This window comes from Geotrypetes seraphini, chromosome 9 (assembly GCF_902459505.1).
Source record: "Geotrypetes seraphini chromosome 9, aGeoSer1.1, whole genome shotgun sequence".
Classification (NCBI taxonomy): domain Eukaryota; kingdom Metazoa; phylum Chordata; class Amphibia; order Gymnophiona; family Dermophiidae; genus Geotrypetes; species Geotrypetes seraphini.
The window spans coordinates 145,793,909-145,808,350 of NC_047092.1; the positions used below are offsets into that span (position 1 = coordinate 145,793,909).

Here is a 14,442-nt window from a genome sequence, read left to right on the forward strand (position 1 = left end):
TCCAAACTCACCCCCTGAACTGGATTAGAAGACTGTAGCCATCAGCACAGGCTGCGAAAAACTATCCCTCGAAGAGGGACCGGAGAGTCCAGATCGTGAAACTACAGAGACCACCGCTGAAGGAGAGCATACTGAAGGGGATGCATGTGAGTCCGAGCCCAACTTACCACTTCCAGGGAGGCCACCCTTGACCTCAAGACCTGCAGAAAATCCTGCACCTGAGGGCAATGACAATCCATCAGGAAGTGAAATCTGCGACCACAATTTCAGCACCCAGGCCTCGGGAAGAAAGACTCTCCCAAAGCTGGTGTCGAAGAGAACTCTGAGATACTCCAAACACAGACGGAATCAACCGGCTTTTGGACAAGTTGACCACCCAGCCCAGTGACTGCAGGAACTCCACAACCCGAGTCGTGACCCAGGAGCTCTCCTGAAAGGACTTTGCTCCAACCAGTTGTCCAGATAGGGATGAACCAGAATGCCCTTCTTGTGCAAGGCTGTCGCCGCCGCCGCCACCACCACCACCATAATCTTGGTGGAAGTCAGTGGACTTGTGGCCAGACCAAAAGGAAGATCACAAAACTGATATTGCTTTCCTAAAATTGCAAAGCGAAGGAATCGCTGATGGGAGGCCCGAATCAGAACATACAGGTAGTCCTCCATAAGATTGAGAGAAATCAGAAATTTCCCAGACTGAACGGCCAGAATGACGGATTTCAGAGTCTCCATGGTAAAAGACGGAACCCAAAGCACCCTATGGACACCTTTCAGATCCAAGTGGGCCTAAAAGACTCCTCTTTCTTGAGCACCACGAAGTAAATGGAGTACCTGCCTGTACGAAACTCCTGAGGGGGCATTGGGACTACTGCTTTGAGGTCCAATAATCTTTGCAGCATCTGAAGAAAAGTCTACTTCTTCCAAGCTGCCTGAAAAGGAGAAGAGAGGAAACATAAGAACATAAGATCTGGCAAGGGCCGGGAGAACACGAGAGCATAGTCATCCTGAATCACCTCTAAGACCCACTGATCCATTGTGATCTTGGCCCAACCTGGTAAAACTTCTGCAACCGGGCTCCCACCAGAACCGGGGGAAGGACCCGCAACGAGTCACTGGGCCGGAGGAGCCCCTAGTGGAATCACAAACACCCCCTGTGGGCTCCCTGAAAAAACTGCATGTGCTGAAAGAAATGTCCTCTGGAAGGAAAAGAGGCTGCACTCTGGCCAGGGTGGTACTGACGAAAAACATGCAAACACCCATGGGCGACACTACCCTGCGATACCCGACAAGGATGGTCCTCAGGAAGCCGAAGCACCTTAGAGTCACTCAAGGCCTGAACAAGCTTATCCAACTTATCCCCAAAAAGAAAGAGCCCTGAAAAGGAAATTTACTGAGCTTAGCCTTAGAGGCCACATCCGCCGACCAACCCCAAAGTTATATGGTATGGTGAGTGGCCACTCTGAGAGCCTGGTAGATGCCCGCAACAGATCAGAAAGATAAGTAGCATCGAGCTAAATCTTAACCACCTCCTGATCCACTAAGGACCAGACATCAGACTCCCAGTCAAGAACTCGCTCAGACCACTGGAAACAAGCCCGGGTTACCAGACTGCCACAAATCGCCGCCTGGACAGCCAAGGTAGCCACGTCAAAACTCTGCATAAGAAGAGACTCCATCTTATGATCCTGAGAGTCTCTCAAGGCCGAACCGCCTTCAACTGGCACCGTTATGTCCACATGTGATAGCTGAGACCACCGCATCAACCACAAAGAGACTTAAAGGTATCCCTATTACCATCAGGAATGGAATAGAGCCTGGACATGGATCGCGCCAAGCGAAAAGGTGCATCTGGAGTCTTTCATTGAGCATGCACCACAACCCGAATATCCTGATGCATAGGAAAAGAATGGGTGGCTGACTGGATCCTCTGAAGTAAGGGATCCTTCACTTCCTCCTCAAACTGAAAAACCAAAGATACCTGAAGAATAAGCTCCTGCAGCTCTTTCTGGTGAAAAATGTGCATGACCTGATGCATCCTTGCCAACCGACGTCTCCAAAAAAACAACTGTTCACCTCATCCGCTCCTCTGAGAAGATCTTGTGGATCAACCAAAAGGTCCAAGTCCTCATCAGACAAAAACAAAAAAAAAATTTTCATCTCAAGAAACCTGCAGTTACTTGGACGAAGACTGGGCAGGAGCAGACGCCAAAGAGAGCTGAAAGGGGCAGATGTGGAAAGCAAAGGACCCCAGCCGCCTGTAAGTAAGCCTTGTACATGGCTAAAACAAAATCAGGGGTAACCCCCTCTCCTCCTTGGCGACAAAGAAGCATTCACTGCAGAAGCAGGAGAAACATTTAAAACCTTTTCCTGGCTCTCTAAGACAGGAGGGAGGTCACCCGAGGTCACATGTTACCCCCCTGTTGATCAAATCCCATTGGCTTCTGGTAAGCCATCGCATCACTTTTAAACTACTGCTTTTAGTTTTTAAAGCCGTAAATTTTAACGAACCACAATTTATCAACAGGTGGCTAATCCCCTACAGCACTACACGGTCACTCCGCTCAACTTCTTATAATCTTCTCTCCATTCCCTCAATGAAAGTTATAGGACTCAGACGGCACGACATGTTTTCAGTCATGGCCCCCCATTCATGGAATCACTTACCTCAATTCATTAGAGAATTAAAAGATCTAACCTTATTTAAAAAAACTCTAAAAACATTTCTTTTTAAAGATGCTTACGATTCCTAACATGTTAATTATCGATTTTTATTTAAGTAACTAAAATTACCCTCCTTTTTTGTTCTTCCCTTTTATGTTTTTCTTTCTCTCCTATCCAAACATTGTAACTTTTCCCCTACTTATCCTCACAATTCTAGTACGTTTTAACCTATAACAAAAAATTATTATATATGTATGTATTTTGTATGTTAAGTTTTAACCCATAGCAAAAGTTAGTTTATATGTTAACACCAATTTTTTATTTGTATATTTTATGATGTTGTACATCGCCTAGCAATTTAAATAGGCTATTCATTAAGAACAAATAAACTTGAAACTTGAAACAGGCAACATGGCGGAGCTTCCTGCCAAAACTGAGGAAAAGCCCGCTGAAAAAATCTCCTGAGGCCTGTAGCGGCAGAGGTCTGAACAGCTGCTGTAGTGGTTAGGGAGACCCCAACACTACTGGCGGTGGAGAAACCTTATTTCCCTGACCGTCGGTGGTCCTGTGAGGGCGGTAGGGGAAGCACGGGCTTCCCCCACTGCCTGCAGCCGATGTGCGGAACATGTGTGAAGGGGAATCCTGCTCGCTGGCACCCGAAGCCGACAAGGATTCCTCTTTGCGGCGGCCAGAGCACTTTGTGCACACGCCAGTCGCGTCAACTGCTCAGCAGGCATACGATAAGCACTTTTTCTGCTCATTGAGAACTGCTGCAAAGGAAAATAAAACCGCCGGTTAATAATTAAAGCCAATCAAAGCTAATTTAAAGCTTCCTTTCAGATCAGCACTGCCTCAGGTTTTTTTTTTTCCAATACAATTTTGTTAAAAATGAGCAGACCCCACTAGCTCTCAAAACTTTATGCCTTGCCTTAACAGTGGCAAGGCTTATAGCTGAGGCACTTCTATGCTAAAAAATTTGGGGGAGGTAGGGGAAATGGGGGGGGGGGGGGAAGGCTTCAACCAGTCGAATGTGGCATCCTCGAGGTCGGACAGACCTCTGAAATGGTTCCCCAAGCTTAATACAGCACCTACAACAGCGACAAGGCAGCCACTAAGCAAATTCACAAGGCCCTACACTAAACCACGGAAAGACTGCACAGGCTTACCACCTCCACTTGCTGGAGACCGAGAACAGACCAACTGTAAATGAGACTGCACAGCCCACTTATACTACAGCCAAAAGTCAATGTCTCAGTCTTCACCTGCAGGCAGAGGAACGTAAACCCACCCATTTCTGTGCCGGTCTGGAGGGATGCTAAAAACTACTTATTGCCCATGCAAGCTTTAAAAAAGTTATTACAAGGGTTTCTAAGTTGAAGCCTCTGAACTAGGCCTTAGAAAACATTAAGTGAATTGACAGAATTGTTCCAGCCATTTCTGCAAGTAAAGGACTATCATGATCTGCCAGTAGAAGGTACATAAGCTGCACTTTTCATATACATGTTCTGGCTCTGCACACTAGCAGACAATATTGAGACTATAAAATCAGGCCGATCTGTTTCTAAGGTCTGGAACAATCATAAACTACCAGCAATGTCACAGAGGAAAAGACCCCAGCTAAAATGTGCAGCATAGAGGATCTTGCTTTTGGCCATGGTGAGAGGCTTTCATTCAGAGAAGGGAGGAGAGAGAGATATCTTTATTGGGAATAAATATAAAACTACAGTATTTCAAGATCATCATCTAAGTTACATTTAGAATAAAACTAGTACCTCAAACGTGTACTTTTCTCTGTTGTTAAAGAGCATTAATATGGTCATCTGGAAAGTGGAGACTTGTAGAATGTGCTTCCGTGTATTCGTGCCAGTTACTTGGGCACCTCCAACACCAACTTCTGAGCCATCCTCCTATAGTTGTCAACAAACACATATTCTTAGAACTGTAAATAAAAATACTATAGTGGTCATGCTAATTCGCTTGGATGCAAATTTATCACCTGCAACTTGTTTGCTGCCCTTTATTTCTTAAATAGTGAACTTGTGGTTGGTTTGGGGGCTATACCAATCATATAAATGATAAAGAAACTACCATCAGCAGCAGCTCATTAAACTTTTCACATATTATTTTCAAAAGATACAGAAATTTTGTTTATAGGCATATCAAAAAGGTAAAGTTGAACACAACTACCACAAGAATAAAGCACTATTATACCAAATGTTCTCGCCTTATGATTTTCATACAGTAATACAGGGAACAGTACTATCCAGACTGGACTACTGTAATATACTATATCTCGGAAAAGCTTTAAAAAAAATATATTGGGCATTACAGGTGGTCAAAAAAGCAGCAGTACACTTTCTGATGGGCGTACCTAGGACCACATATATTACCCCTTTATTGCGACAATTACAATGGTTGCCCATGATGTTTAGGGCACAATTATAAAGTGTTGACAATTGTACTTCAAATGCTTACCATCCCATTTCTAATGTATTTTAAAAAGACTGTAGCCATTTACCATCCTGGTCGATCATTAAAATCAGAAAATATTTCACTCTTGAAAAGTAATGTTCAACTAAAATATGCAGAAACCAGAGCAGCTGCTTTTTGTTATCCAGGGGTTAAACTATTGAATTCCCTTTTGGGTCAGTTAAGGATGTGTATTGATAAGGTCGGGTTTAAAAATTGATAAAATTTGACTTTTTGTAACAGCATTTTTATGAAGTTTAAGATGACATAGAGGCAGAAAACAATGTCGATATAGTTCTTACTGTCTTATTTTATTATTATTTTTTTTTAAATGTATTTAACAATTTATATACCACATAAAGTTATGCGGTTTATAAATTGGTAAAAAAACAAAAGGAACTGACCCCAAAATATCCACAAAGAAGAAAATCCAGAGAAAACCAAAAAAACTCTGTGGAGTGACGATGTTCCCAAATGGACTTTATTTGAAAGTATCAAAGTTCCAAAGGTACACTAAAATCATCCACATAAAATAATTCCATCCACATAAAAGTAAATCATCCACATAAGAGCCTTAAAGGACCTAGTCCGCTAGGGATACAGGACCCAACATGGTCTGCGTTTCGACAAAAAGTCTTCTTCAGGGGTCCCTGGGGGTCCTATAAAGGTGAGTACGTGGGAAACAATTGTATGGTGAACCGGAAGTGAGACACTGTGAGCAAATGCAAGTAGTGTCTCACTTCCGGTTCACCACTCATATGTGGATGATTTATGTGGATGATTTTAGTGTACCTTTGGAATTTTGATACTTTCAAATAAAGTCCATTTGGGAACATCGTCACTCCACAGAGTTTTGTTAGTTTATAAATTGGTTACATACATATTATCCTGGTCGCCCTTTAGTTGCTAAACATGTGATACAAACAAAAGACAAACATAAATTTCCCATCCCCCCCCATGTTTTGATGAAACTGCTTAGGTATAGATGGCATATAAATGTTTAAAATGAAAAAAATATATATTTTTATACATCTAAGTAATTCTGCTTTACAACATTCTCTGAAGATAACTGAATAAGCAAGCAATATATGTGGGCAAAATTACCCGACATCATCCACATATCATATCATTTAGCAAGCTAAATTACAAAAAGTAATGGCTATATGTCAATGCAATACCATTAGACTGAGCAGGGAAATATATATATCCTGAGGTATCCCCAAATGTTTTTATAATGGGATGCCTTGCTTATGTGGAAGCTGAATATGAAAACTTTTACCTATTTTTTTTACTTTTTAAGAAAGCTGTAAAATATTTTTTAAAAAAGGTTGTGACTCAAATGCAAAAATAAATTTATTCTCTCTTCAAGACACTAAGACTTATCAAATTTAAAAACAAAACTGTTTTAACCACTATACCTTTTTAACAGGTCCATAGAAAGTGGCATTAAGGTCTGCAGAACCCATGTGATGTTGGAGAGTCAGCTGTCGGCCACTGTGTTTGGCTAAATAAAACCTGAAATATATTAAAAAGGTATTTAAAAACAATTGATCTCATTAGGTTACCCCAGTACATTTCTGCCAGATAGAGACGCATAAAATAAATGGAAGAGTAACAAGAAGAGATTGGCTAACAATACTTAAAATACTCAGGGTTTTTTTTTTACCTTCTAAATATTTCAAAAGCATGCCGGGGTGCAGGAGGGATGTTGCATTTTGGTGTGGCTGACTGAGTAGGCCAATAACCTGTTGTGAGAACACGCACTGTAAGATCAACACCACCTAATGATACCTAAGCAAAACAGAGGAGGAAAAAATAAGAGTAAAGCATACTCTATGCTGAAGCTGTCGATACTGTGAAGCTCTCTCTCTTTTTTTCGGTGGGGAGGGGACAAAACTGAGATGAGGAATTGTTGTGTGTGGAAAGGACCACATATGTTAAGAACTCTACAATAAAATAGCTCAGAGAGATCTTTACTCTTGCTGATAATTGATGACATCACTCATTGGTGTGCCTGAATTAATCCTACTTGTTGACGGTAAACTAAGTATTTTTACACATCTGCATTTTTTTCAGGAAACCATATGTGAAAACCAAATCAGTTTTACAGTAAAATATTCTTTTGTTACAAAACCTGGTGTGCTTGAGGTACAATGACACAGAAATGAAGTACAGAAATGTATATAAATTTCCCCTTACAAACACAACTTAAAAGGCTCTAGAGCACTAAGAAGTGTTAAATGGCTCTAAGAAGGAAGTATTTAACTCAATCTCCATCTTCCAATATAAGAGAAAAGCAGGGTCCAGGTGTATGCAGTGCTTTAGAGCAGTGTTTTCCAAGTTGGTCCTAGAGTACCCCTTGCAGTCAGGTTTTCAACATATCCACAGTGAATATGCATGAACTTTATTTGCATAAACTGCCTCCATTATATGCTCATTTCTTTCATGCATATTCATTGTTAATATCCTGAAAACCCAAGTGGCAAGGAGGTAACCTCCAGGACCGACTTGGGAAACATTGCTTTATAGAGTAGAAAAGTAGCTTAGTGGTTAAAGCATCAGATTTGATACCCAGGGGACTCCAGTTCAAATCCCACTGCTGCTCTTTGTGATCTTGGGCAAGTTACTTAACCCTCCATTGTCTGAGGTGTAAAATTAGATTGTAAACCTTCCTGTGACAGAGAAATACATAAGTGTACCTGAATATAACCACCATGAGTTATTACTGAAAAAAGTGTGAGCAAAATCCAAATAAAAAAATAAATACCACTATAAAAATGTTTCATGGCAACACAGTAAACTGGTATTATTGAGAAATTTGTTAAGTATACATGGCAGCTAAAAAATTCAGAAAGCAATGTTACTTACCGTAACAGTTGTTATCCAGGGACAGCAGGCAGCTATTCTCACTAGTGGGTGATGTCATCCGACAGAGCCCCGATACGGACATCTTGCAAGCATGTTTTGCTTGAAGAAACTCAGAAGTTTCGAGATGCCCGCACCGCGCATGCGCCAGTGCCTTCCCGCCCGATGGTCCGGGCGTGTCTCCTCAGTTCAGGTAACTAGCAGAGAAGCCAACCCAGGGGAGGTGGGTGGGACGTGAGAATAGCTGCCTGCTGTCCCTGGATAACAACTGTTACGGTAAGTAACATTGCTTTATCCCAGGACAAGCAGGCAGGTATTCTCACTAGTGGGTGACCTCCAAGCTAACCTCAATGGGATGGAGGGAGAGTTGGCAACTTAGGAGAACAAATTTTGTAACACAGTTTGGCCAAACTGCCCATCCCGTCTGGAGAAAGTATCAAGACAATAATGAGAGGTGAACGTATGAACCGAGGACCAAGTGGCAGCCCTACAAATCTCCTCAATCGGTGTCGATCTGAGGAAGGCTACAGAGGCTGCCATTGCTCTGACCCTATGTGCTGTGACCTTACAGGGAAGGGGTAATCCAGCCTGGGCATAGCAGAAAGAGATACAAGCCGCCATCCAGTTGGAGATGGTGCGCTTCGATACAGGTCGTCCCAACTGGTTTGGATCAAAGGAGACGAAAAGTTGAGGAGCAGTTCTGTGCGGTTTGGTGCGATCCAAGTAGAAAGCCAAAGCACGTTTACAGTCCAGAGTGTGAAGAGCTGATTCTCCAGGATGAGAATGAGGCTTTGGAAAGAACACTGGAAGCACAATGGATTGGTTGAGGTGAAATTCAGAGACCACTTTAGGCAGGAATTTCGGGTGAGTGCGGAGGACCACCTTGTCATGATGGAATACTGTGAAAGGTGGGTCCGCCACCAAGGCCTGAAGCTCACTGACCCTGCGAGCAGATGTGAGGGCCACCAGAAAAACCACTTTCCAAGTGAGAAACTTTAGTGGAGCCTTGCTCAGAGGCTCAAAAGGAGGTTTCATAAGCTGAGAAAGGACAACATTTAGATCCCAAACCACTGGAGGCGGTTTGAGAGGAGGATTGACATGAAAAAGTCCTTTCATAAATCTGGAAACCACAGGATGAGAAGAGAGAGGTTTCCCTTGTAGAGGCTGATGGAAAGCCGCAATAGCACTCAGGTGGACTCGTATAGATGTCGACTTGAGACCAGACTGAGACAGATGTAAAAGATAGTCCAAAACAGAGGATAGGGAGGCTCGCTGAGGCTCCTTAGAATTGGAAATACACCATGAAGAAAATCTAGTCCATTTTTGGGAGTAGCATTGACGAGTAGCAGGCTTCCTGGAAGCCTCCAAGACATCCCTCACCGCCTGGGAAAACTGGTGCGGAGTTACGTTGAGAGGAACCAAGCTGTCAGGTGGAGAGACTGCAGGTTGGGATGAAGCAGAGACCCCTGATGCTGAGTAAGCAGTGAAGGAAACACTGGAAGTAGGTACGGTTCCCTGCTGCTGAGTTGAAGTAGAAGGGAGAACCAAGGTTGCCTGGGCCACCGAGGAGCTATCAGAATCATGGTGGCATGTTCGGACTTCAGTTTGACTAGAGTCTTTTGAATGAGAGGGAATGGCGGAAACGCATACAGAAAGCGATTCCCCCAATCCAGCAGAAAAGCATCTGCCTCGAGGCGATGAGGAGCGTAGATCCTGGAGCAAAACTGAGGCAGCTTGAAATTGTGGGGAGCTGCAAAGAGGTCTATCTGAGGCGTTCCCCACTGAGCAAAGATCTGATGAAGGGGCTTGGAGTGGAGTGTCCATTCGTGAGGCTGGAGAAGACGACTCAGTTTGTCCGCCAAGACATTGTCCCTCCCCTGAATGTAGACAGCTTTGAGGACGGTGTTGTGGCGAACCGCCCAATCCCAGACTCTGAGAGCTTCCTGGCTGAGGGAGGCCGAGCCCGTGCCCCCTTGCTTGTTGACATAATACATGGCGACCTGATTGTCGGTGCGAATGAGGACCACCATGTCGTGAAGCAGATGTTGAAAAGCTTGAAGAGCATTGAAGATGGCTCTGAGCTCCAGAAGATTGATTTGATGGAATCGGTCCGCACAGGTCCAGAATCCCTGAGTGCGAAGCCCATCCAGATGCGCTCCCCAGGCATAGGTCGAGGAATCGGTTGTGAGAACCTTCTGGTGGGGAGGAGAATGAAACAGCAAACCTCTGGATAGATTCGAAGAGGTCATCCACCAGAGCAGAGACTGCCGAAGAGCAGGAGTGACTGTGATGTGTCGAATCAACGGATCCGACACCTGAGTCCACTGAGATGCCAGGGTCCACTGAGGAATTCTGAGGTGGAGTCTGGCAAATGGCGTCACATGAACTGTAGAGGCCATGTGGCCCAGGAGGACCATCATGTGTCTCGCTGAGATGGTCTGGCAAGAAGACACAGACTGGCAGAGATGAAGAAGAGCATCCATGCACTGAGAAGGAAGGAATGCTCTGAGACGTACGGTATCCAGGACAGCCCCGATGAAGGGAAGAGACTGGGTCGGCTGTAGATGAGACTTGGGAAAGTTGATCTCGAATCCCAAACTCTGCAGGAACAGAATCGTTGACAGGGTCGCTGAGAGGACCCCCGAGGCCGAGGGAGCCTTGATCAGCCAGTCGTCGAGGTAGGGGAATACCTGAAGACCTTGGTTCCGGAGGGCCGCGGCCACCACCACCAGACATTTGGTGAAGACTCTGGGGGACGAAGACAGGCCGAATGGAAGCACTCGATACTGCAGATGGAGATGTCCCACCCGAAATCTGAGGAACTTGCGAGAGGCCGGATGAATGGGAATATGAGTGTAGGCCTCCTTGAGATCCAGAGAGCATAACCAGTCGTTCTGCTCGAGGAGGGGGTAGAGAGAAGCAAGTGTCAGCATGCGAAACCTCTCTTTGACTAGGAATTTGTTGAGGACCCTGAGGTCCAAAATGGGTCGCAGGTCGCCCGTCTTCTTCGGAACAAGGAAGTACCGGGAGTAAAACCCCTGGTTCAGTTGGTCCGTCGGAACCGGCTCCACGGCACGAAGCCGGAGCAAAGCCTGAGCTTCCTGAAGAAGAAGGGCCGTCTGAGTCAAGTTGGAAGGATACTCTCTTGGAGGGTGGTCCAGAGGGACCCGATGTAAATGAAGAGAGTATCCTTCCTTGATGATAGTAAGGACCCAGAGGTCGGTTGTTATGGCCTCCCAATGATGATAAAAATGATGGAGGCGCCCTCCGATGGGAAAAACAGGGGGAGGCAGAATGAGGTTGGATATGCCCTCGACGAGACAGTCAAAAAGGCTGAGTGGTCTTAGGGACAGCAGGCGACTGAGACTTAGGCTGACCCTTCTGGGGAGGCTGACGCTTCGCCGGTTGCCTCGCAGGTGGAGTTTGCCTCGGCTGATAACGCCTCTGATAAATCAACGGCGGAAGAGAAGGTCGAGACTGCTGAGGCTTAGGCTTCGGCCAAAGGATAGATTGGAAGGACTTTTCGTGGTCAGACAACTTCTTCGTGACAGTCTCGAAGGATTCGTCAAAAAGATCCGCCCCAGCACACGGGACCTTCGCCAGGCGGTCCTGAAGATTCGGGTCCATATCAATGGTCCGCAACCATCCTAACCGGCGCATCGCCACCGAGCAGGCCGCCGCTCGGGCTGAGAGCTCGAACGCATCATAGGCAGATTGCATTAACTGAAGCCGAAGTTGGGACAGCGAAGCAACCACTTCCTTAAACTCAAACCTAGCCTGGGACTCGATGTATGGTGTGAACTTCCGAAGCACAGGTAGAAAAAATTCCAAGTAGGCTGCAAAGTGGAAATTGTAATTCAGGACTCGAGACGCCATCATCGAATTCTGATAGATGCGTCGACCAAACTTATCCATGGTTCTGCCCTCGCGGCCCGGAGGCACTGAAGCATAGACCTGGCCAGGATGAGACCGCTTGAGCGAGGATTCGACCAGGAGGGACTGGTGAGAAAGCTGAGGACCCTCGAAGCCTTTATGATACACCGTGCGGTACCGCGCATCCAATTTGCCAGGGACCGCAGGGATAGAGTAAGGAGACTCGAAGCATCGCATGAAGGTCTGGTCGAGGAGCTTGTGCAGGGGAAGCCGCAAGGACTCTGCCGGAGGACGAGGCAAGTGCATGGTATCGAGGTACTCCTTGGAATATCGAGACCCAGCATCGAGAGTAATGTCCATGTCATCTGCCATCTGCCTGAGGAACGATGAAAAGGACAGTTGGTCCGCCGTCGCCGGTCTGCGAGACGGACTAGAAGAAGAAGAGGCTTCAGGCTCCAGAGAGGCCTGCGAGCAACAGGACGAGTAGAAAACCTTGGGGTCCTCGAACTCCGGGCCCGGAGGAGGAGACCCAGTCGAAGCAGCATACCCCAACCGAGGCAATTTCTTCTGAGGCGAGACGGTCGAGTGCCGAGAGGAATGCTTCGAAGAATGTCTGGATCGATGCCTGGAAGGGGATCGAGCCCATCTGTGAGAAACTGGGTCAGACGCCTCCAAGGAGCAGATCGGACTCGATGCCGTCGATCGCAGAGGCGGAAGAGTCGGTGCCTCCCCTGACGCCGCCCAGGCTTGATAGAGGGTTCGGAAGAACTCGTCCTGCTTCCTGCTATGCCCAGGACTGGGTGGCCCCGAAGGTGGACGCCACACTGAGTCATGGGGCGGAGTAATCGGTTCCAAGAGAGGCAGGTCACTAAACGAGGCTTTCCTCGAGGGGATGGGCTCCAAGGGAGGCATATCACTAAGGGAGGCCCTCCTCGAGGGAATCGGTTCCAAAGGAGGCACAGCACTAACGGAAGACCTCCTCGAGGACCCGGACACCGCTCGCCGCTCCTCCTCGCCGAGCAACGAGGTCATGCGGCGAGGAGGAGGAGGAGGAGGGGGCGGTCCGCCCCTCGAAGCCGAAGCTGGGAGGTCACCCTGGATGGGTGCAATCAGTCGAGGCCCCATGGTCTGCATGAGCTCCACGAACTGAGCCTCCAGAAGGGACCGCAACGAAGCCGATATGGAGGGATCCGCACCAAAAGGGGGCCCTTCCGCACGGTCTCCGCGCTCCTTCGGTGCTGCGTGCTTCTGCTTGCCAGTCTTCGGCACCTTGAGCACCACCGGTGGAACTGTAGGGGTCGATACCTGCTCCGAGGAGACGGAGGAAGGCTTCCGAAGCCGAAGACCGGCGCCGAAACCGGTGTGAACGATGCCGGTTTCAGGAGGCCCGAAGCAGCCGGGGAGGCAGAGGGCTTCGCTGAAGGAGTCGAAGCACCCGTCGATGTCGATGTCGAAGCTGCAGGATCCGATGAAGCTTCCATCTTGAACATGGACTCCCACAGTAGACAGCGGCGCTTAAACGCTCTCGCTGTCAGAGTGGAGCAAGGCCGGCACGATTTCGGGAAGTGATCCGGTCCCAGACACTGTAAGCAGCGTCGATGAGGGTCCGTGAGCGAAATCGCGCGCTGGCACTTGCTACACTTTTTGAAACCGGTAATCGGCCGGGACATAGGCCGGAAAAGCTCCGCCGCAAGGTCGAAGGCGCGGGGCCCCAGCCACGCGGCCGACCCGGTATCGGAAGGAAAAATTTTTTTTTTTTTTTTTTGAAAAAAGAAATCAAAGAAAGAAATAAATGCACAGGAGAGCCAAAAGAACTCAACCCGCGGCAAAATAGAAGGCAAAAAAAAGAGATTGAATGGGCGCAAATTGAAGATAGACTTCTCACCTCTGCGGAAGAAAAAGAACTGAGGAGACACGCCCGGACCATCGGGCGGGAAGGCACTGGCGCATGCGCGGTGCGGGCATCTCGAAACTTCTGAGTTTCTTCAAGCAAGACATGCTTGCAAGATGTCCGTATCGGGGCTCTGTCGGATGACATCACCCACTAGTGAGAATACCTGCCTGCTTGTCCTGGGATAATATGTAATTTGTAACAGTGAATTGCATAAGAAATTAAACAGCAAGCAACCCACTTAAAGTTACGAACATTATTCAAATGTTTAAGAACAAGTCTATTTTATACTATAGTCGGTTAATTGTATCCATATGCACAAGAAAGGAAAATGCATATTAGATTTTTTACCCCAGTGGTTTGTAAATGTTGCCTGAATTCATCCATGGTTGTGTTTGAGATGCTCATATCCCTGAACATTCCTTCCAGTTTAGATGTAAACTGACATCCGCATTCAGTCTATAAAAGAAAATAAATATCAATTTATTACAGAAATGCTAAATTAAGCCCAGTTCATCCCTACAATATCTTGGAGAGCATCCTGAAATGAAAAATACAAAAATATGTAGAACAGTTTTTCACCAAATCAACATCATAGTCCTTTCCATGAGATGTGGTACTGCAGTACCTGTAGCTTAATAAAGCTGAATTTGTTAAAACAGAACTTTGTCTGCTTTATGGTTTTC

General features: G+C 46.4%; 1 protein-coding gene across 1 annotated transcript in view; it reads right to left on the reverse strand.

The window, feature by feature from the left end:
- The window catches only part of CUL3 (cullin 3), a 215,332-nt gene that overhangs the window by 73,805 nt on the left and 127,085 nt on the right, over positions 1 to 14,442 (reverse strand). Inside the window, exons 10-13 of the mRNA XM_033959756.1 lie at positions 14,108 to 14,215; positions 6,794 to 6,918; positions 6,546 to 6,642; positions 4,431 to 4,565 (exon numbers count right to left, since the gene is read on the reverse strand). Coding sequence (XP_033815647.1) covers positions 4,431 to 4,565; positions 6,546 to 6,642; positions 6,794 to 6,918; positions 14,108 to 14,215 — 465 coding nt within the window. The remainder of the gene's footprint in view (positions 1 to 4,430; positions 4,566 to 6,545; positions 6,643 to 6,793; positions 6,919 to 14,107; positions 14,216 to 14,442) is intronic.